Source organism: Nycticebus coucang, chromosome 8, assembly GCF_027406575.1.
Source record: "Nycticebus coucang isolate mNycCou1 chromosome 8, mNycCou1.pri, whole genome shotgun sequence".
Classification (NCBI taxonomy): domain Eukaryota; kingdom Metazoa; phylum Chordata; class Mammalia; order Primates; family Lorisidae; genus Nycticebus; species Nycticebus coucang.
In genome coordinates this window covers 116,340,835-116,365,677 of record NC_069787.1, presented here as the reverse complement: position 1 = coordinate 116,365,677, position 24,843 = coordinate 116,340,835, and the positions used below count along the sequence as shown (strand labels likewise).

The following is a 24,843-nucleotide window of genomic DNA, read 5'->3' as shown; positions in this document are numbered from 1 at the left end:
AAATACATTTCTGGGGAAAACTGTGCTAAATCCTACAGCCTTGAAGAGCCCTGGGTTTTGTATCTCGTGTTGGAAATCTCAGAGTCCACCTTCCTCTTTTCTTCTCACACCTGATCCCCATGATCCCATCTTAGACAGTCTCTAGAATTTGTCTCTTTCAGAGAGTCCCAATTCCACTACCTTGGAGATGCTTCTTATCTTTCCTGGATTATGGCTCCAACCTTCCTCTTTTCTCTCTCTTCAGTTACTGAGCCCTGCCAGTCACCCTCCACATCTCCAGCATCATTGTTCTAGAATCCCACAGTGGCCAGGCCATGACCACTGTGACTCAGAGTCAGACAACTTGGATTCGGGCTTCAGTCATTAGGAAACTATTCTCCTTTGGGCAAGTCACTTGTCCTGTCTGGCTCTCTTACGTCTGAGGGAGTGTTAAGAATCGTACAACTGTTTTTGCAAGAATCAAATGAAATATGGTGGGTGGCAGCACTTTGTTAATTGGAAAACACAAACCAAGATTGAAGCTCAATCGAGATGAGCTTTTGCAGGCAGAGGGGGGTTTGCAGTGGGAGATGAGATTAAAAAGGAATGTGAGCTTTTGTCTCAGAAGATGGGAAACGGGGTGCCAGGAGACAGTGGAATGCTGTGGAAAGTCTGGCAGGTGGCCAAGAGAGTGGAACAAGATGCACTCCAAAGAAGGCCTACCAAAGAAGATACCCCAAAGAAGGCCTTACACACCAAACTGAGGCATGTGCGGTGAGGATGGCGGATCTCCCTACTGCTTAATTCTGAGTACAAGGTGGGGATATTTCATGAGATGCCTCTGAACAAATCGAGACCCACATCACAACAAAACCAGGTTGCTCTCCCTCCCCAGCATGAAGCTGGTTCTTGAGGGTCTTTAGAATCTCATGGTAAATTAGTACATAGGGATTCCAGTTAACGTATTGGTATTCTACAGATTTGAGGGGTATGGACCCAGCCTTCCCGTGCAGGAAGACCTAACAATCATATTTCCTGATTCCTGAGGATGTGTCAGTCACGGCACTAGGCAGAGGGTCAGAGAGTGAGCGGAATAGTAGTCTTCCAAGTCATTGTTGAACAGACATGTTCACGAGGGTAGAAATGTTCTATAACTGCACGATTTAATACAGTGGCTATAAGCCCTAACATGGCTCACTGACTACTTGAAATATGACTAGTGTGACTGAGGAATTTGAATTTTTTTTTTTTTTGAGACAGAGCCTCAAGCTGTCACCCTGGGTAGAGTGCTGTGGCATCACAGCTCACAGCAACCTCTAACTCCTGGGCTCAAACGATTCTCCTGCCTCAGCCTCCCAAGTAGGTGGGACTACAGACACCTGCCACAATGCCCAGCTATTTTTTGGTTGCAGCCATCATTGTTCTTTGGTGGGCCTGGGCTGGATTCGAACCCACCAGCAGGTGTATGTGGCTGGCCCCTTAGCTGCTTGAGCCACAGGCACCAAGCCAGGAATTTGAATTTTTAACTTTATTCCATTTGAATGAGTTTAAGTGGCTCCTGGCTATTGTACTAGCAATGAGGTCCTGTGCAAGGCAGGAGGCTGTGCAGGAGGGAAGGGGAAGGTTCGAAGTCAGAACAGCTGATTTCAAGCCCGGCCTCTGCCTTCAGCTGTGTGTGACTTTGAGCAAATTAAACATATTAAGCCTGCATTGGCAGAGAGTAACTACCTCTTGGGGATGCTAAGGAGAGGAAATTATAAATTCATGGGGGGAAAATAGTTCTTTATGATCTACAAAGTACCACGAAAATATGAAATGTTATTTTAACGAGTTCATTAACATTAACACGAAGAACCCTGAATGTTTTCAATGTCATTTTCTGTAAATTTGCACCTTAAAAGATTGTTTATATATAGGCAATTCAAGGTGTTAATCAAAGCCTATGAGCCCAGTTAGTGAGTAACCATTCTTGTTTTCTATTATAAGATTTGTAACGAAACCACTGTTCTGTTTATCAATTAAAGGCAATATCACTATTGCCTTTAATAAAGATTTACATGTGAGTGGTGACACCACAAATCTCCTTCTCTTAGGCCAACTGGGGCGTCCTTTTCCCATTGTTTTCTCTGGTGTCTGTCAGAAGAGCAATTGTAGGTGAGGTCCTGTGCAACCCTGCTCCACTCCACAGCTCCAGCTCTGCCTCAGGGGAGTGACAAGCCTGAGACCCATGTAAGGAAGATGACATGACAATTTGCAGCGTCTCCTGTTGGGTGGTTTACCTGCCCACACCCTGATGGTGACACACAAGCACTGCAAGGGGATAGCCTTACCCATCGTGAGTGCCGCGCCTGTGGCTCAGTCGGTAAGGCGCCGGCCCCATATACCAAGGGTGGCAGGTTCAAACCCGGCCCTGGCCAAACTGCAACCAAAAAAAAAAAAAAAAAATAGCCGGGCGTTGTGGCGGGGGCCTGTAGTCCCAGCTACTCGGGAGGCTGAGGCAAGAGAATTGCTTAAAAAAAAAAAAAAAAGCCTTACCCATCGTGGAAGGGGTATCCCCATGTGCTGTTGACCATGAGACATTTAGGACCCCTGTTGATTGACACGGCTGAGATGACAAAGGAGTATCCAGCACCCAAGAATCCGATCACGGCAAATATAGTGGAGGTGAACATCTGAAAGAGAAGGGGAGAGACAGCCAAGTTCCCCAGGTGGTGCAGAGGCGGCACTCAGCAAACCTACCCAGCTCCATGAACATGGAGACTGCAGGGAAGTTCCGGGTTAGGAGGCAGGGTCTATAGTAGATGGGGCCATGGGGTCTTCTATAATAAATTTTCCAGTTTCATGTTCCCTTTTGCACCCCCATTTCCTTATCTTTTTCACTTACTCATTGATGACTAAGGTGCTTAAAATATCCTTCACAGGGCTAACATGTAAGGCCTGTCTATAATCCAATCAATTATTACATTATTGGTAATAATCTTAAAAGTTTCTGGTCCAGTTATTCTGGTGAAGCTATCCCTGCGGGGTCTCATGTGGCCGGCGGTTTTGTTTATGAGAAAGCAGAAGTCTAGAATGTCTGCTCATTGATCCTCGTTCCATTCCTTGAGACCAAAAAGATTAAGTCCAACCTCTGTTCTATGTTGTCAACAGCCTTTAAAATATCTGAAGGTCACTTTGACACCTCTCTGCACTTCTGCCCTTTGAGCCTTTTCTCTTCTTTTGCATAAACAATCCCAACAATTTCAGTTCTAAATATCTTTACATGGTGAGATTAATTAGCAAATGATTAAACTAGTATCTTTTTTCAATTATAAATTTGAAAAATAATTATAGAGTGTGAAAGGCTTAAGAATCCTGGAGCCCATCCAGGCTGACTCTTGCTTAAAGTCTTAAGTCTTGCTTAAGCTAAAAACTTGGGCCCAGAGATGTTAAGAACTTTTGCAATATACATTCTAAACAATAATTAGACATGAGTATGGAAAAATTTATAATTTTGGAAGTGGAGGTGGAAAATAATCACCTCTATTACTTTGATTAAAAAAAAACACAGGGGTTTCAAAGTCAGCAGACCCAGGGTCAAACCTCATCTTACCATGACTCTACATAATGTATGTGTCCTCAGTCTTAGTTTTCTCATCTATAAAATGGGTATCACATAGGCTCCCTTAAAGGTCTGTGGTGAAAATTAGACACAATAACTTAACTGTCAGCTACTTTTCTTTTCTGCTTTTGTGTTTTATTAACAATATTATCACAATATATACATATCTGGGGTGGAGTGGAGTGTAGGAGTGGAAAGGACCTGATTTGCCTGAGTGATTGTAATATATTTAATAAGAGAGTTTTATTTCAGCTGGTATTCATTTTCATATCATATATAAATGTATTTTTGAAGCAACCTTTTAATACTGAGCTCTAGCTTCAAGTGCTTTATGAAGGCTTGTCTGACACTCTTGCAAAACTGACAGTTCTGTACTTCCTATCTCCCACCCTGTTGTCTGGATCGTATGTGCTTCTATCACAGCACAGTGGCTTTAACACATAGATGCATAGCTTTCTGTGGCTGGCTCCCCCAAACAGAGCACAAGCTCCTTTGAGCCATGGACAATGAGTTATATGATGATGCTTCGTAGCTGGGAGATTGTCCCAGGCCTACCACAGTCTGATGACTTCCCTTCTTTCTATCTTATCAAAGGCACTGGATAGTGACTTGTTGGACGTTTTCAACATATAAGGTTTCATATTAGTCGCTTTTTAGATTTTCCCCTATTTTTTGAATGTCTTTAGTGTATCTTAAATTCACTCTTACCACCAGAAAAACACTCGTGAATTTAACCTAGGTCAGAAGTAAATGAAAATTTCAGTCAGTTTCTTGTGTTAGAACAGGTAATCTTTTTTTCCAAAGAATGTGCAGTGGAATGATTGTGCGAATAGGCTTCATTCCTGATGTGCTTCTAAGAACACAGTAGTCATGATGTGCTGATGTGTGTGAACTTCTGAGAAGGGAATTTACTATGTATACTGAAATATAAAAGAATTATTAGCTCTCAAATTATTCTTCAGAAGTGAGGTGATTGTCTTAGAGTTGAGTTTTTATTTCATCTACCAGAAAATAGAGTATTTTCTCAAATAATTTAATCTTAGTAATGCATTGAGAAGACAGTCAGAAACAGCCCAATTCATGTTAGATTATAGATTTGTTAGAAATTTTTTCTTAACATAAATTTATCAAGTATTCTAAAAAGGCTGACCCCACAATTCCTTTTTAAAGAGCCTCCAAAAATGAGCACACTTAGTGTTTACAACCCTGGGAACATTAATATGGTCTGTCTGTTTGAGACAGGGTATTGCTGTGTCACCCAAGGTGGAGTGCAGTGGCATCACCATAGCTCACTGCAATCTCAAACTCCTGGGCTCAGGAAATCCTCCTGTTTCAGCCTCCTGAAATGAATAAGCTGAGTAGCTGGTACCATAGGCATGCTTCATCTTGTTTGGCTAATATTTCTATTTTTTTGTGGAAACAGAGTCTTGCTATGTTGTCTAAGTTGGTCTAGAAGTCATGGCCTTTCGCAATCTTCCCACTTTGTCCTCCCAAAGTGCTAGCATTACAGGCATGAACCACCCTGCCTGGCCTGGAAACATTTGTTCACATATTGGTAGGTTGAGTTGTCTTCATGATAGCCTGTGTTGTTGTAGAGAAAAATAAATTCTATGAATGAGGGGGTCCCATACATCTTGAAACTGGCTTAAAGTCTTCACATGTAGAATTTCTACTAAATAGTTAAATAGTCTTAAAATTATATTTTAATAATAGAGAAGACCTCAAAAACCCATCTAGTACAATCATCTCATTTTCTAACTAATAAAAAAATAGCTCCATTTAATGACAATCTTCTGTGCATTTTCTTATTTACTCCTCTCAACAAACCTGTGAGGGTATTATTTTCTATATTTTCTGAAGAGGAAACTACTAAAAATTAAGAACATTGCTCTAAGTCAAACAAATACTAATGTGATAATACTAGGATCAATCCACTTGCTTCCCAAACCCCAAGCTCTTTTTTTTTTTTTTTTTTTTGCTTCCTTTTTTTTTTTTTTTTTGGCCGGGGCTGGGTTTGAACCCGCCACCTCCGGCATATGGGACCGGTGCCCTACCCGCTGAGCCACAGGCGCCGCCCACCCCAAGCTCTTAATTTGTGACTTTCTCAAGTTTGGAAGGAGCTCTGGTTTCTAGCCCTCTCATTATCCCTATGCTATACTGACAAAAGGAGGTAGTGGTTCTAAAAGGTCTGGCTGGTGGCTCATGCCTGTAATTCTAGCACTCTGGGAGGTTGAGGCAGGAGGATCCCTTGAGCTCAGGAGTCCGAGATCAACCTAAGCAAGAGCAACCCTGTCTCTATTAAAAACAGAAAAACTAGCCAGGCTTTGTGGTGGCCGCCTGTAGTCCCAGCTACTGGGAGGCTGAAGCAAGGGAATTGCTTGAGCCAAGAGGTTGGAGGTTGCTGTGAGCTGGGAGGCCAGAGCACTCTAGCCTGGGGCAACAGAGTGAGACTCTGTCTTGGAAGAAAGGAAAAAGGAAGGAAAGGAGGAAGGAAGAAAGGAAGGAAGGGAGGGAGGGAGGAAGGAGAGAAAGGAGAGAGGGAGGAAGGGAGAGAGGTAGAAAGAAAGAAAAGGTGCCTTTGGCTAAAATAATGCAGGGTTTCCATACCCACTCTCCGGTTGTGAGAGGAGAAATTTGACTTGAGCTATCCCTGCTGTGTAAACTCAGTAAAGGATTTTAGATACGACTTCTGGAATGCTTTTGGCAGACACAAGTTTAGACACACAAAAAATGAGTACAGACGCAGACATTTTTCATTTTAGGCAAGTCTAAGTAAATGAAAAGTTGGGTTAACATAAAATATAAATGAGGAGCTCATTTTTTTCCTGCACCAAAGAGTCACCATTGTAAGCATCTCTAGACCAGCACTGCAAGCCACATATGCAATTTAAAATTTTCTAGTAATCACCATTAAAAAGTAAAATAAAAAAGGTGAGATTAATTTTAACTATATGCTTTGCTCAACTCAACATATCTAAAAAGCTATCATTTCAACATGTAATCAACATAAAACATTACTGAGATATTTTACAAATTTCTTTTGTATTCTTCAAAATCTGGTGTGTATTTTGCACTTGTGGCATGTCTCAATTTAGACTGGCCACATTTCATGTACTTGATAGGCACATGTGGTAGTGGCTACTGTGTTGAACAGCATAATCTAGAACGGCTGAAAGTTTATTTTTGGAAGTAAGAATAATGAAAATGTTTGAATATGGTGTTCATTGAATTTATGATTAGACTTACTCTCAGGAGAGAAGCAGAGGTGACGGGGAGAAGAACAATGACTCTCAATTGAAACTATGATGTTCTATGTCTTCATCAGACATATCTTTTTTTTTTTTTTTTGCAGTTTTTGGCCAAGGCCGGATTCAAACCCGCCACCCCTGGTATATGGGGCTGGTGCCCTACTCCTTGAGCCACAGGCACCCCCCTATAAGACATATCTAAACAGAATTTGACTTGGATTTTGATTTCAAATGTTAAGTTCTGTTTTTGAATTTGAAAGTAAATTTTTTTTTAAAAAGTGATTTTTCAGAACTTTTCCAGAATACACACAGCAACGTACACTTTACAACATATTGCTTTAAGTTATTTCACATTGGAAAGTCTTTAAAAATTGCTCAGAGATATGAGCCACGTGAGGGGGGTAGAGGAAGATGGCTGAATAGAAGCCTCCAGCCATCATCCCTCTGCACAACACTAAATTTAACAACTACCCACACATGCCAGCACTTTCAGAAGAACCAAAAATCAGCTGAGTGATCAGACTACTTGATTTTAACATTGCATTAAGAAAAGAGGTACTGAAGAGGCCAGAAAGGATAACCATCTTGCATCACCTATGCCACCCCATCCCCCATTCCCCAGCAGTACTCCAGCAGCACACCCAGTAAAGAGACAGTCTGTGTGCCTTAGGGAAGGAGAATGGGGTAATTGTGGGGCTTGCATTGAAACGCAGGGGTGCTTTGGTACAGGGGAACATGACACAGTGCAGGATTTTGCCAGTGTCCACAGAAGGAGCATTTAGACCAGCTCAGCCAGAAAGAAAACCTCTGCCATGAAACCTGAGTTTCAGCTAACCCCACCATGGCTGACAAAAGTTTCCTGGAGCCAAGAGTAAATTATAAGGTGGTCAGGCCACAAAGGCTGCAGTCTAGGGTAATTTTTGAAGCTATGCTAACTCAGACCTGGTAGACATGGGATGCATATGACCCAGTGAAACACAAGCAAGTCAGTGCTTGTGTCACCCTTTCCCCACCTGTAGGCACCCTGGTTCAGGGACAGCCTTATTCTACTTGAGGAAAGGAAAGAGAAGAGTTCAGATGACTTTGTTGTGCAACTTGGGCACCAACTCAGCCACAGTAAAAGTGCTAAGCAGACTCCTGAAGCCCCTGAGTCCAGACCTTGGTTCCTGGATGGTATTTCTGAACTCAGTGGAGCCAGAAGGAAAAATATTGTCCTGAAGGGAAGGACCCAGTCCTGGCAGGATTCACCACTTGCTGAATAAAGTGTCCTTGGGCTTTAAATAAATATCAGACGTAGCCAGGCAACCTCTGTGGATGAGTCTGGGATGGCTTCAGGTGTTAGTGGCCACAAGGGAGTACCTATAATATTCCTCCTCCGACTCCAGCAGCCCAGCACAAAGAGTAAGGGAAGTGAGTGAGAGATTTTGCCTGGTAATCTGGGGAATTTTCCCAAGTCCACCAAGGCAGTACAACTAGGAGTATGCAAGAGTCATAGCATTACTGGATTTGGGGCACCCCCGGTACTGATATGGCTGCAGTGGTCAAAGACTCAGGTCACAACACTCAATTCCGTTTTAATATCTTGAAAGCTTTCTCAAGAAGGACAGGTTTAAACAAATACAGACTGTAAAGATTAAAATAAATACCTAACTCTTCAATGCCCAGACATAGACAAACATTCAAAGCATCAAGAATATCCAGGAACATATGACCTCACCAAACAAACTAAATAAGATACCAGTGACCAATCCTGCAGTGATGGAGATAGATGACTTTTCAGACAAAGAATTCCAAATAGCTGTCCTGAAGAAGCTCAGTGAACTTCAAGACAACACAAAGAAAGAATTCAGAAGCCTATCAAAGAAATTCAACAGAGAGATTGAAATAATAAAACGAAAAACAAGCAGAAATTCTAGAGCTTAAGAATTCAAATGACAAAGGGAGAAACACATGTCTCAAAACAGCAGAATGGACCAAGCAGAAGAAAGAATTAGTGAACCTGAAGACAGACTATTTGAAAATACAATCAGAAGTAAAAAAGAGAACTAAATAAACAAGAACGATGCATGCCTAGAAGACCTAGAAAATAGCCTCAAAAGAGCAAATCTAAGAGTTGTTTGCCTTAAACAGGAGATAGAGAGATTGGGGTAGGAAATTTATTCAAAGAAGTAATAACAGAGGGGAAAAGAAGAAATAATAACTGTGAACTTTCCAAAGCTAGAGAAAGATATCAATATTGAGCTACAAGAGGGTCATAGAAAACCAAGTAGATTTAACTCAAACAAGACTACCTTAAGGCATTTAATAATCAAGCTCTCAAAGGTCCTGGATAAAGAAAAAGTCTTAAGGGAATTAAGAAAAAGGAAAAAAAATTATAAAAAATATAAAAGAGCTCCAATATATCTGGCAGCAGACTTCTCAGTGGAAACCTTACAGATCAGGAGAGAGTGGCATGACGTATTTAAAGTGCTGAAGGAAAAAAACCTTAGCTCTAGAATATTATATCCTGCAAAAATATCCTTCAAATATGAAGGAGAAAGAAAGACTTTCCCAGACAAATAAAATCTGAGGGATTTCATCAACTCCAAGCCTGTCCCATAAGAAATGCTAAAAGGGGCTTTTCAATCTGAACGAAAATGACTTTAATGAATAATAAGAAATCATCTGAAAGTGTACAACTCACTGGTAGCAGTAAGTGCACAAACACAGAATACTGCTGTAACTAAGGTGTACAGACCACTTATATCTAAAGTAGGAAGACTAAAAGAAAACCTATCAAAAATATTAACAGCAGGGCGGCGCCTGTGGCTCAAGGAGTAGGGCGCCGGTCCCATATGCCAGAGGTGGCAGGTTCAAACCCAGCCCTGGCCAAAAATCACACACACACACACACACACACACACACAAAATATATTAACAGCAACACTTTGAAAGGTACATAGTATAAAAAGATATGGATGGAAATAACAAAAAGTTAAAAACAGATTGGCAGAATGGAGTTAAATAGTAGAATTTCTGTTAAATTTCTCTTTTCCTGTTTATTTGTAAGTATAGTTGTTAAATGTTTAAAATAATTATTTATAAAATATTTTTTGCAAGCCTCATGATGACCTCAAATCCAAAAATCTACAATAGGTACACAAAAAATAAAAAGCAAGAAATTAAAACATGTATATAAAATCAGCACATTGTACCCTATAAAGGCATTAATGTATACAGCTATGATTTAATAAAAAAATTAACAAAAATTAAAACACACTACTAGAAAAAAATCACTTTTAACAAAGGAAGGCAGGAAGTAAGTAAGAAAGAGAAGATCACAAAAAAATCAGAAATCAAATAACAACATAGTAGTAGAATTCTTTACTTATCAATGGTAACATTGAATATGAATGGACTAAACTCTCCAATTAAAAGACACAGTGTAGTTAAGTGGATAAAAAGACCCAACTATGTATTGCCTGCAAGAAACATACTTCACCTATAAAGACACACATAGACTGAAAATAAAGACATAGAAAAAGATATGTAGTATTCCATGCAAATGGAAACCCCCAAAAAGCAGAGGTAGCTATACTTCTTATCAGTTAAAATGGATTTCAAGACAACAACTGCAAAGAAAGAGAAAGAAGGTCATTATTTAAAAATGAAGGGGTAAATTCAGCAAAAGAATATAACACTTCTAAATATATATGCACCCAACACTAGAGCACCCAGTTAATAAACGAATATTATCAGAGGTAAAGAGAGAGAGACCCATACGATAATTATTGGAGATCTCAACACTACACTTTCAGTATTGGAAAGTGCATCCAGACAGAAAATCAACAAAGAAACATTGGACTTAAATCTGCACGCTAGACAAAATGAAACTAAATAGATATTTATGAAACATTTCATCCAACAGTGGCAGAATACACTTCCCTTCTCATGTGTCATCCTCAAGGATAGATGAAAAAAACAGGTTTTAAAAAATTCAAAAGTATTGAAATCATATCAAATAATTTCTCTGACCATAATTAAATAAAACTAGAAATCATTAACAAGAAGAACATTAGAAAATATAGAAATATAACACATGGAAATCAAATAAGAGGCTCTTGACCAGTAGGTCAATAAAGAGATTAAGAAGAAAATTAAAAATTTTCTCAAAACAAATGAAAATGAAAACAGTCTATCAAAACCTCTAGGGTACAAAAAGAGCAGTAATAAGAGGTAAGTTTATAGCAATAAGAGCTTACATCAAAAAAAGTAGAAAAGCTTTAAATAAAAAACCTAATGATGCATTGCAAAGAACTAGAAAAATAAATCAAACCCCAAATTAGTAGAAGAAATAATAAAGACCACAGTGGAAATAAATGAAATTGAAACAACAACAACAACAACAAAACCACAAAAGATTAATGAAACAAAAGTTGTTTTTTTTGAAAATATAAACATAATTGACAAACCTTTAGGTAGACTACAGAAAAAAAGATAGAAGACCCAAATAAATAAAATCAGATATGAAAAAGGAGACATTACAACTGATACTGTAGAAATCCAAAGGATCATTACAGACTACTATGAACAACTATATTTCAATAAATTGGAAAACCTAGAAGAAATGGATAAATTCCTAGACATGTACAACCTACCAAGATTGAACCAAGAAGAAATCTAAAATTTGAATAAACCAGTAACAAGTAACAAGATAGAAAGCAGTAATAAAACGTTTTCCATCCAAAAAAAAGCATGGGAGCTTGGCACTCGTAGCTCAGTGAGTAGGGTGCTGGCCACATACACTGAGGCTGGTGGATTTGAGCCTGATCCTGGCCTGCTAAACAATAGTGACAACTGCAACCAGAAAATAGCCAGGTGTTGTGGTGGGCACCTGTAGTCGCAGCTACTCGGGAGGCTGAGGCAGGAGAATCACTTAAGCCCAAGAGTTTGAGGTTGCTGTGAGCTGTGACACCATGGCATTCTACTGAGGGCAACATAGTGAGATGCTGTCCCAAAAAACAGCAACAACAACAAAAACAAAACCCCCCAACAAACAAAAAGCATGGGACCCAATGGCTTCACTGCTGAATTCCACCAAGCATTCAAAGAACTTATGCCAATCCGAAACCATTACAAAAAACTCCAAACTCATTCTACAAGGCTTGTACCACCCTGATACCAAACCCAGACAGAGACAACAACAAAAAGAAGAAACTCATGGGCCAATATCTCTGATGAACATAGATGCAAAAACCCTTGAAAAAATAGTAGCAAACTGAATTCAGCAAAAAGATTATTCATTGTGGTCAAGTAAGTTTCACCCCAGGGATGCAAGGATGATGAGCCAACATGTGCAAGTCAATCAATGGGATACATCATGTCAACAGAATGAAGGACTAAAAGTCTATGATCATTTCAATTGATGCTGAAAAAGCATTCAATAAAATTCAACATCTATTAATGATTAAAAAACTGACTATAGAGCAAGCTTAACATGATAAAAGCTACAGATGACAGACCCACAGATAATATCATACTGAACAGGGAACAACTGAAAACCTTGCCTCTGAGATCTGGAATAAGACAAGCATGTCCACTCTCACCACTGTTATTCAACGTAGTACTGAAAGGTCTAGGTAGAGCAATAAGACAAGAGAAAAAAGTAAAGGGAATTCAAATCAGAAAGGAAGAAGTCAAATTATCCTTGTTTTTAGATGATAGGATCTTACGTGTATAGACACCCAAGGACTCTACAAAAAAAAAAAATAATAAAATTATTAGAAAGGATAACCTAATTTAGTAAAGTTGCAGGATAGAAAATTAACATACAAAGATCAATAGCATTGATGCCAACAGTAAACAACCTGAAAAAGATACCAAGAAAGTAATCTCATTTACCATAGCTACAAATAAAATAAAATAACCAGGAATGATCTTAACCAAAGAAGTGAAAGGTGTCTACAATGCAAACTACAAACTATTGATGAAAGAAGATGACACACACAAAAAAATGGTGAAATATTCCTTGCTCAGGGGTTGTAAGAATTATTGTTAAAATATCTATACTACCCAAAGGAATCTATAGACTCACTATAGTCTTCATCAAAACCCCAATGACATTCTTCATAGAAAGGGAAAAAAATCCTAAAATTTGTATGAACCCTAAAACTATCCTAAGTAAAAAGAGAAAAACTGTAGGAATCACATTACCTTACTTCAAATTATACTACAGAGCTATAGTAATCTGAACAGCATAGTACTGGCATAAATACAGACACACACACCCGTGGAACAAACACCATTGAGATCCCAGAAATAAATCCACACACCTATAGTGAACTTATCTTTGACAAAGTTGCCAAGAGCACACAGTGAGGAAAAGACGTCTCTTCAATAAGTAGTTCTAGGACAATTGGATGTCCATATGCAGAAGAAAGAAGGTACACCCTTATATCTCACCTTATACCAAAGTCAAATAAAAATGAATTACATACTTAAGTGTAAGATCTAAAACCATAAAACTCCTAAAAGAAAATGTGGAGAAACACTTAAGGATATTGGTCTGGGCAAGGACTTCTTGATTAATACTCCCAAATTACAGGCAATCAAAGCAAAATTGGTCAAATGGGATCACGTCAAGCTAAAAAGCTTCTGTACAGCAAAGGAAACTATCAAGGGGAAGAGACAACGCATAGAATGGGAGAAAATATTCACAAACTACCCATCTGACAAGGGATTAAAACTTGAATGTATGAGGAGCTCCAACAACTCAATAGAAAAAAATTAAATAACCTAATTAAAAAATGGGCAAAGAAACCAAATAGACATTTTTCTAAAGAAGACATACACATGGCCCACAGGCACATAAAAAAATGCTCAACATCATTAGCTATCAGACAAATGCAAATCAAAACTACAATGAAACATCATCTTGTCTCAATTAAAACGGCTCTTATCAAAAAACCAGTCAGTAATGAACGCTGGAGAGGGTGGAAAAAGGGGAACCTTTGTACACTATTGGTAGGGATGTAAATTAGCCCAACCACTATGGAAAATAGTGTAAAGTTTCCTCAAAAAAATAAAAATAGAACTATCATATGACCCAGAAATCCCACTTCTGGGTATATACACAAAGGATGAGAATTAGTATATTGAAGAGTTATCTGTGCTCCCATGCTTACTGCGGCGATAACGAAGGTATAGAATCATCCTAAGTGTCCATCAGTGGATGAAGGGGTACAGAAACCGTGGTACACATACACAATGGAACATTACATACCCATACAAAGAATGAAACCCTGCCGTATGAAACAATATGGATGGAACTGGAGAACATTTATGTTAAGTGAAATAAGCCAAGCATACAAAGACAAATCTCTCATGTTCTCACTCAAACGTAGGATCTGAATATTAAAAACAATTGATCTCATGGAGACAGAGAGTAGACTGATGACTCTCAGAGGCTGCAAAGGGTTATGGGAAGGGGGAATAAAGTGACAATGGTTAACGGGTGCAAAAATATAGTTAGTTAGAATGAACAATATTTGATAGCACAGCAAAATGACTATAATTGACAGTAAGTTACAGTATAGTTTAAAATAACTAAGAGTGGCATTTGAATGTTCCTAACACAAACAAATCTTAAATGCCTGAGGTGGATATCCCAATTACCTTGACTAATTCATATTATATGCCCTTATCAGAACATCACCTGTACCCTATAGAGATATATAGCTATAATGTAGCCATAATAATTAAAAATAAAAAAATTTAAAAAGAGATATGATCCATCTTTTCTTTTTTTCTGAGACAGCGCCTCAAGCTCACAGCAACCTCCGACTTCTGGCTTAAGCGATTCTCTTGCCTCAGCCTCCCAAGTAGCTCGGACTACAGGTGCCCACCACAATGCCCAGCTAATTTTTAATTGCAGTTGTCATTGTTGTTTGGCAGGCCTGGGCTGGATTCAAACCTGCCAGCTCTGGTGTATGTGGCTGGTGCCTTTAGCTGCTTGAGCTACAGGCGCCAAGCTATATGATCCATCTTACAACCAGGATGTAATAACTTCAATTTATCATGAGTTTCATGACAAAAATTTCTTATGTTAAAATAAAAGTTGTTGAGCTCAAGCTGAATACAGTAGAAAATAGACACTCCTTAACTGATGCTATTGAAAGTAAATAGGTAAAAGGCCTGAGGTATCTCTGGAAGGAGGTAGTGATTGGAAATACTAGTGATCTCTGAGGAAAGGAACTGGCAGACTTTGTAGTTGGAGATGGGAGCCTTCTGTAGTTTTTGTCCTATGGGTGTGCTCTACTTAGCCTGAGTGAATAAATAGCAAAGAAGGATGCTACTGTTGTGGTCAAAGGCATGGTTACAGGCCTAGGGATCTCAGTCTGAGCCCTGATTCCTTGTTCATGATCTTAGCAAGTTAATCTTTTTGCTTTTGTAAAATAAGGCTCAATAGTAAGCACCTGCCTCACGAAGCTCATAATATGTAAGAAAGTGTAATCAAAGGTAAATGGGGAACCCGAGGTACACAACTCTAGAAAATCAGATAATCCATAGGCTGCTAGATAATGTCAAGTACTTCACTGATAGGATACCTAGAATTTCCCCTGACATTAACAAGCACTTGATAAATGTCATTATTATATTATAATATTTTTGTTAGCCTATCCTCACACACTTTTATTTCCCACAAATATGAAGACCATAACTCTGGGAGGAAAAAGGTAAACAGACAAATTCTCTCATGGCTGCTCTGCACACATATTCTGTTCACGTTGTAGAACAAATATGTTTGTAGCGTATGCTGTGAGTGCTTCCCTTAAAAGGGAAGATAAGACAGGCCTGTAATCAGATACCCCTTCATTCACTATTTGCCACCTTGAAGACCTCATCCTCTACAAGGCAGACAGGCGGCATCACATCCCAGCTCTGTCACCACCTCCCATGTGTCCTGGGTCACATAAGTGCTTATGTTGGCATGGACATTCTTCCTCAACAAACATTCTCAGACATGCATAGAGATTACCTGAAGTCTTTTTTTCTCCTGAAACATTAATATTCTGCATTTTCTGCCTCGGCTAGGCCTGGGAAGTGGGGGGAGGAGGAATGGCAATCAGGAACTTAACTTGCATGAGCCTCAGTTTCCTCATTTATAAAATGAGAGGAGTTTAATGCTTAACTCAAGGGTTATTGTGGGGACCGGGTCTGGTAAAGTACAGAAATCCCCTATAATTCCTCTTATGTGTCGATTTACTTCATGCCTCCCACAGTATTTACCAAGGACTGATGTGTCCTCAATAACCCAAGCACTTAATTGGTAATTCCCTCCCCCCCCAACACATGAATGCTTGAAAAATATTCCCTGAGTCCTTGCAGTATCCTTATGAGACGTAACAACTGCTATGATCCGTTTGATAGCAGAGGATGTTGAAGCATAGCAAATACTTAGTGGAGAAATATAATTGCATACTTCAGTTTCTTTTTTCAAGATAATCCATTCCTTCCAAAGAACTGCCTTTCTTAGATTCTGCTCAAACTGGCTGTCATTCCGAGGAATGAAGAGTTAGGGATGCTTTTGGCTTCCAGGACCATGAAGATCCGGAGTGGTCCTCGGAAGTGCGCACTCAGCAGACACCCCTAGGGGGCACCAGTGAGCCGGGCACGGGAAGAAGCGCTGACTGTATAGCACAGAATATTTAGGAGGGGACCAATATCGTTCTTCAAAACAAGAAGGTCAGTCACCTGGCCTTGCCTGTGGTTGGGGTGGGTCATCATCTACTTGGTCATCATCTACTTGATAGCTTTAAGGATGCTGACGCACCTGCCTGCCACCAAATATCTCATTAGTGTAACCTTTCACCTCATCATTAAAGACACTCCTTTGAGTCAAATCCAAAGTCTCCAAGAGGCTCTTATTAAAGCACATACTTAACATTAATGAATTGGTAAGTTTAATGAGCAGTCCCTCTTGAACCCAGAGAGATCCATTTTTGAAAAAGGATCAGAAGGAAGGAGATGTGATCAGTCACAAGTGAGCAGCCAAGAGGCTTGGGAGGAAGGGTTTGTGACCTGAAAACAAATCCAGGTCTGGGTTTTTAAAGCCCACCCTGAAAGTCGCCCTGCTCTCCTGTTTCTGCCCCAGGGCTCACTTTTCCTGGCTCGTTTAACCTAGTTTATTTAGGAGTGCAGATCCCTGAGGCTAAGCTTGTTTCCATTTTCTCAGCCTCACCATGAAACTATGAGTCAAGTGACCCCAGCTTTCCAGCTCATTGTCTCACTTTATCTCCGTAGCCACTGCATCCTGCTTCTCCTGTCTCTTACTTCCTGGGTTTACTACCAAGGAAAGGGAAGAGAATGGAGTAGTTGGCTTCTGGGGAATATTCCAGAAATACCCAGCAAAGAAGAGAGAAAGAGGCCAGAAAACAAAGGACAGAATGAAGCTGTAGGGAGGCCCCAGGATTCAGCCCAGCAGCCACAGCTCAGCTGTGTCTTCCTCACTGTCCTTTCAACCAGCAGGGCTCCCTTAGCAATTCTCCAGAGAAGCCCATTGCCCTGAAATACCTGGAGGGGAATGTCACGGGCATTTGGAAAAATAATTCAGATCTTCAATGTTACAATTCCTACTGAATTATACTATAGCTTTTTCTTCTTGTCTGACAAAATGGAAATACCTCACTTCAGAAAAACAAAAAAGAAAGATTATTTCTTGGTGATCCAAAGCCTCAAAACATTAAGAAAATGTGAGCCTGAAGCAGGGCACATGAACTCAACGGGCTTAGGAGTGGGGCAGGGACCCAAGTGAGCAGAGGGACCAGTGTGGCCCCCACAGAGCTCAGCCTGGCCCAGTGCAGGCTGCTGTTGTGCCAAAATGCAGGCCCAGAGATGCTAGGTTAAGTTTTTTTTTTTTTTGAAAAAGAAGTCAGACATCTAGACACTTTTTTTTTTTTGTAGAGACAGAGTCTCACTGTACCGCCCTTGGGTAGAGTGCCATGACTTCACATGGCTCACAGCAACCTCTAACTCTTGGGCTTACGCGATTCTCTTGCCTCAGCCTCCCAAGCAGCTGGGACTACAGGCACCTGCCACAATGCCCGGCTATTTTTTTGTTGCAGTTTGGCCGGAGCTGGGTTTGAACCCGCCACCCTCGGCGTATGGGCCTGGCGCCCTACTCACTGAGCCACAGGCGTCGCCCGACATCTAGACACTTTATGTGCTATCTTTTTGGCAGCTGAAGCTGCGGTGCCTGTGGCTCAGTGGGTAGGGCACCTACCGAGGTTGGCAAGAGTGGTAGGTTCGGACCTGTCCCCGGCCAAACTGCAACAAAAAATAGCTCGGGAGGCTGAGGCAAGAGAATTGCCTAAGCCCGGAGTTGGAGGTTGCTGTGAACTGTGACACCATGGCACTCTACTAAGGGCAACATAGTGAGACTCTAGTCTCTTAAAAAGAAATAAAAAAAAAAAAACCAACAAAAAATTGGCAGCTGATTAAAAATTAAACATATGAAAACCAAGAAATCCTCCTACTGGCTGCACTGCTCGTGTTCGACCCTCGTCCAAGGCTGCCGTGGCTGGCTGGGTGCCTTGATTTACAGTCTGGCACAGCTGGCACTTTGATGGACGCTGCTTGGTCATTTGGATGGTCAGTTGGTCATTTGAAGGAGTTATCCTCAACTCTTGCTGAGGGCAGATCCTACTCAGAGGGTGGGAACTGGAATAGAAAACTTGTATCAGGCACATTAAATAATGCATACCTTGTTGACTTAACTGTGCTTGTAAAACTGTGACCTTTCTGCCTTCATCTTAGACTTCATTTAAATCTAATTTTAAAAAGCAAAGTTTTGTGCAATACTTTAAATGGCATTTTACTTCTCGCTGTAGTTATATATAAACCTAAAACCAAAGATTTTATACTGCCCAGCCTTTAGCCTTCTATTCAAAGTTAGGAATGCTAGATTTCTAAGAGACGATTCTTCTTTCTTTTTATCCAAGTTTCTTGCTAATTTTTTCCTGAAACTCTCTTCTCCAATTTGTCTCTCAAAAGGGGTATAATGAGATTATATTTCAAGGGGAAAGTTCACAAGGCATGATGAGATTATATTTCAAGGGGAAATATATATGTAACAAATGTCTTCCTTTCCTTAATAATTAGTTATATAAAATATCATACATATATTGTATAATTGCATTCAATAAATTGTTGGTATTTTTATATCTTTTTATAAGTGATGATTTAAAATGCTAAAAATGCTAAAATAACAATTACCAATGCTTATATGGGACTCATGTGGTATTACTGTATTTTCTTTTCTTTTCTTTCTTTTTTTTTTTTTTTTTTTTTTTGCAGTTTTTGGCCGGGGCTGGGTTTGAACTGCCATCTCCGGCATATGGGGCTGGCGCCCCACTCCTTTGAGCCACAGGCACTGCCCTAATGTATTTTCTTTGAATGATGTTGGAACCCACATGGAAAACTGTAATGCAGTGTCCTGGCCTCAGCCCTTCACCTGTGTTCAGTAAATGTTTTTTCATTAAACAAATTAATAATGGCGAGAAAGAAATGTTAAAATGATTCTGTTTCAGAATGGATAGATGCCCCTTTCCCTTTAAGAAGTTAAAGGAAGCATGTTTAGTTCATTATCGGAATTCATGAGTGTCTTAGATGGACAATTGAACCATGGAAGGTGAGAACAGGAGCTGGCCTTACTCAACATCCAGACCAGTAATTCCAGTTCTACCGTGCTTCAATTTTTGCCCCATCAATACACCTGAACTCTTCATGTTTTTCCTTTGTTAACTCTCTATTACTTTTACCACTATTGTGAATGAAAAACTAAAATCATTAGCAGACATAAACGCAATATTATTGAGTTTTAGTTAATGTTGCTTGCATTCCTAGAGCCTGAATCGTGTTCTCCCTTAAAAAGGGAGATTATGAAGTGTTAGAAATAGTAAAGACTTATTTCCATCAAAATAAGATCTTTGTCTTTATAGAACTGAAAGGACGGAAGGAGAATTCAGCAGGAGTGCATTGTTGGAAGATAGGGCCTATCTGTGGAACACCAGAATTCGCTCCATACTTGAAAAATTCAGATCTAGTCCAACTTCCTTATTTACAGAAGAGCAAAGTGAGGCAGAACAGCCAGTTGCAGGAGGGGGACCCAGCCTGTGACCCAGCATTCTTACCATGTCACCCTGGAGTGTTGATGCCTAGTCTTTCTAGCTCAGCTACTGAAAGATGGATGGCTACAGCCAACAAGAGAGGAAACAAAAAGCCTGAGGCAGAATCCAGGTGACAGCAGGGATGCTGGGCCTCAGGACAGTGAACAGGACAGTGGAGTAGGCGAGGAATTTGGGGTGCTTTTGGGAAGGGGAAGTTACTGTCTTTTCTCCTGACTGGAGTCCTCCTTACAGATGAGGCAATGCAGGATCAGAGAATGGAAATCACTTGTCCAACCTCTCATGGTCTCTCAGTGGTAAAGGGAAAGGGTCAGCCCGGTCTTGGCCCCTGAGGCTGCGTTCTGTGTATGGTACCGTTCAGGCTTTCCAGTTCCAACATCCCTGCCTCTTCGTATTCATATCCTACAAGTATGAGGACTGCGGTATTTCTAAAGCTTGTAATTATTGTTATTTTGCACTAGCAGGAAGAATCACAGCTTTATCCCTGTACCAGCTGGTAACTCATCCCCGCTCACCCCCACTCTCACGCCGCCCAACAGGAGACAGCCCTCCCTGCAGTAGTAATTCTGGGGCTGCCCCTCTTGGGAACTTACCGCAAACCGCTTCCCACAGCTCTCGTTGCCGCAGCACCCACAGCAGTCATTGTTCTTCAGGCCCAAGAACACCAGCGCCGGGAAGATCATCTGTCAGCAAGAGAGGCGCGGGTGGGCCCGGGAGGAGGAGGGCTGGGCCTGTCTGGGGCCCCTCTACACACGGGACTTGGAGGCTCAAAGGGGATGGCAAACAGTAACAGAGCCCGGCTGCTGGGGTGGCAGACTGTTGCTGAGTACTTAGGTCCTGATTATCCTCAGCCTCCATGAGGCAGGAATTTAAGATCTGGCTCCCTGACTTTCCATTTTGATAGTGGGTTAGGGCAAGGATAAGAAACTTGTCCTCAGTTGTCTTAAAAAGCAAGTTCGTTTCTCTCTCTCTCTTAATTTCTCTCACACGGAAGTTCCACACTCTTGGAAACAGATAAAGAACTGATTCATGTGTGAATGGAAGAGGACTCCACTGACATCTGCTTCTCTAGGTGGCCTTTGGTCTATCAATTTGCTAGGAGGCACTGTTTTTTTTTATTTTAACATTTTTCTTTTATCATTATCTTATTGGTATAAAGATCTTACATAGCCTTCAGTTTGGTTCATGGGACGCAGTGACCCGTGAGAATCACCACACCAGCTCAAGCTGGGGGATTAATTACTTGGTAAACTTAGTTAACATGAACGTGTCAGATCTTAACAGAGCAAGGAAATAAATTAAGGCACTGACTTCTCATTGTGCAATGCTTGGGCTTCTGTTACCTGCTAAAGATCTTGCTCTTTGTTTAATAAGTATCAGATTTAAAAGGTTGGGAGGATCGCCTTTAGGGGGATTTAAAAGCTTCCCTACTTACCAAGACCCCGCTTCCTAATATTCCTCCGAAAAACCAGATCTCATCAGAAAGGTGGTTGTTGTCATCTATCACTTTTCCTCCAGGGAAAAATAACAGGATGTTAGCCAGAAAACCAAACAGAGCCAGGGGAATGAGGGTGCCCCCCAGGCACTTGGCGCAGCCCCCCGTACACATGCTGGGGGAGGTCAGTACAGGGCAGCGAACAAAGGCTCCTCGCTGCCTCCTTCGTGGAGTCTCTTCGAGTCTTTTGGCCGAGTGTTCTAGGAACCGTCCCCAATTCAATCAGTATTTTGAGGCTGAGAATGAAATGTCTATGAGCTGTGTCCTTGGACTTGCTTCAGCCTTCCAAATCTAGCAGCGATGGACATTTATACATTCTGTCTGACCTGACGTCCTTTTTTTTTTATGCACCCCCATAAATGAGATTACTTTTGGAGCAATCGCTCAATCGCTTTGCCATGGAGACCAATAACCTCTGTTAATAATCCACCAGCACAGAGAAGACACTTGCATCGTTGCGATGAAAGACAGGGCTGCAACAGACAGCACTCAGGCCTGCTGCGCCTTTAATCTGACAGTGCCCCTACCCAAATAAAGAAATATTTCTGCCAGGCTTTCTATAAATCCTTTGCATAATTAAGTTATACCCTGGTTAAAATCATGTCTCCCAAGAACTTGACGATGTACAGTGAGTGTCTTTGTCTTCTCTGCTGAAAGCCTGGAACACAGAATTATCTAAGACAGCTTCTGTTTTCCTCAATAGGGAAATAATTTGATGGTCCAGTAATGTATCACTGAGCTCAGGCCTATAGGATTTTTTTTTATTTAACTTTATTTTTTTTTATTGTTAAACATAGCTGTGTACATTAGTGCAATCAAGGGGTGCAATGTGCTGGTTTCATATATAATCTGAAATATTCTCATCAAACTGTTCAACGTAGCCTTCATGGCATTTTCTTAGTTATTGTATGTAGACATTTGTATTCTGCCTTTAGTAAGTTTCACCTGTACCCATTCTAAGATGCACCGTAGGTGTGGCCCCACCCATTACCCTTCCTCCACCCTAACCTCTCTATAGGATTTTTAAAATAAAATCAGAGTAACTATTCATGTTAAGCCTGGTTGCTGTATTTCTATACCGATTACTTGAGTAATACATTCTATTTTCTTCCCTATAAGATGTGAAAGAATCAGCCAGAACCGTTTTCCTAATCACTTGTTCATCTGTGTCTTTCATATACGAATAAAAATGCTCTACATTCACAAACGCTGAGGGGACGAAAGGCCGACCTGGTGCAGAAAAGGAGAGGAAAGAGCCAGATGAGTGGACTGGAGGTGGAGAGCACAAGGTTGGAAGCACAGTTAGAGAGCGTGGGAGGCAGGGAAATGCACCCCTACTGGAAATTTTCCCAACTGCCGGGGGCATGATTCATTATTAACTTGCTTTGTGTCACTTAAAAAGGTCCCTGCCACGCCTGGACCAAACTCTACATTATGCGACGACCCTGCTTGGTACCGGTGTTGCATAACAGCTAGAGGATTAAGGAGTGGCAGGGGAAGTTTTGCTAGCTCTTCAGTAAGGGTCTAGAGGTTAAAATTCAGGGAGAAATTTTTAGAGAGTCAAATCACCGCTAAATAAAGAGCAGACAACATTATTACCATGGTGAGACCTGTCCTTGGAAGGAATTGGCCACCAGCCCAGCTCCCTGGGAAGCAGGGGACAGTGCCTTAAAGAGGCCCTGGACCCTCGGCCATGGAGACTGTTGGAAGAGTCCAGAAGTTTTGGTTCCTTCTAAAGATTCTCAGAAATGTGTTTGGTTGTTCCATAAAGATACTTGGAAATCCCAGGGTCAGGGTGAAAAAGAAAGAAGAAAAGCAACAAAAGTTTACTGAGCATGCACCATCTGCCAAATGGGCTCTTAAATCCCTCTCACCCTTCTGTGAAGGCAGTGTGCCCCCTGTACAGACAGACACGTGGCTCCAAGAGGCTAAGTTAATTTTCTACGGCATAAAAAGTGTTTAAATCAATACTCCGTGCTGCCAAAACCAGGCTTTCACTTTTAGGAACAAACAAGATGATTCTTTTCACTATGTGAGAAGCACAGGAGTGTGAGGTCCACATGCACAGTAGGAGATCTTTCTGAACAATAACAAAAATTGTGATTTTTATTTCTTATTACATAATAATATGTGAGGTGTTTTTGTTTTTTTTTTTTGTAGAAAAATCAGATAAGTAGACAAGCAGAAGGAAGAAAAGGGAAACCAGCTGTGTTCCCACCAGTAGCAGATAAGAACAGCCTCACTATGCCCGCAGTTGTTTCCCAACTCCCCAAACAGGCGCAAATAAGCGTTATTTATAACTCCCAGCTTTTGACAGGGAATCTTGGAAATGATATCACCAAAGATGAGAGTTGGGTTAATCAAAGGTAGATGGTACGTTGGGGCGAGGGAGCTCCCCTTTTGGGATTGGGTAGCTTTTGTCTTTCTCCGTGGACTGTGCCTTTTGGCTTTAGAAGGTACCATCATGGTATCTGATCAACACCGGTGGACAAAGCCTCGATGTTCTAGACTTTGCAGACCAGCAGCTGGAGTTGCCTATCTGCACGGAGTGAGCTGTTGACAGTAAGACGTGTTGTGGACCTTGCTTCAGTTGCCTTTCAGGATTTTTAGGAAGAGTGACACTGATTGACTTTGATAGAGAGCCTGAGGTGATTTATTTCCTGTGTACACAAAGGCAAACACAGAAAGATAGTCACCTTTATGGAATGCCCTGACCACTTGAGGCTTCAAACACTTGGATGGTGACTAACTCAATTGTTCAACTATTAATTATGCCTTCAGACCCTCCAGCAGGAAGTAAAATACCTAATCTGAAGACTCGGGTGGTGGAGGGAAAAGAGCCCTGGTGAGATTTGCCCACAGGAGTCACCAGCAGACTGCTAGGGGTGCTAGAAAATTGTCCTTGTCACGCCCCTGCTTGATGGCTTGTGTCTTGCCCTCTGTTCCTGTGGGTGCTTAATAGTAAACCTGTAAACCAAAAAGGCTGGAGTCCTTAATTTTAGAGACAGCAAGGGTGAGGGGCCCAGAAGGAACCCAACTGTGTAGTCAGTCCTGTAGGAAAAAGGCCACAGTAGCAAGACCCCCTGAGAGGGATAGGAAGACACTAGGGGTCCTTGGGGGAAGAATGCAATCTCGGTCACTGCCTTCATGGACCACAGCTCTGGGAGGTTTGACCACAGGGGATCAAGCAGCGGTACCTTCAGTGAGGCAGGCACGCAGTCCTTGAGCCAACAAGCACAGGTGCTAGAGCCCCTTTTTCTGGGATTCTGATTACCTGCTGGGGGCATGGAGAATACTGAGGTGAAGCTTCCTACTGTTTCTTAGCTTGCTACACGTCTTCACCCTGACACAGGTGAA

The 24,843-nt window shown here is 41.1% G+C and overlaps 1 protein-coding gene across 1 annotated transcript in view; it reads right to left on the bottom strand.

The window, feature by feature from the left end:
• Positions 1-22,247, bottom strand: part of TM4SF4 (transmembrane 4 L six family member 4) — a 34,373-nt gene extending 12,126 nt beyond the window's left edge. Inside the window, exons 1-3 of the mRNA XM_053599674.1 lie at positions 21,427-22,247; positions 20,585-20,674; positions 2,515-2,651 (exon numbers count right to left, since the gene is read on the bottom strand). Of these exons, the coding sequence (XP_053455649.1) occupies positions 2,515-2,651; positions 20,585-20,674; positions 21,427-21,600 (401 nt within the window). The 5' untranslated portion in view covers positions 21,601-22,247. The remainder of the gene's footprint in view (positions 1-2,514; positions 2,652-20,584; positions 20,675-21,426) is intronic.
• Between the last annotated feature and the right edge of the window lie 2,596 nt (positions 22,248-24,843).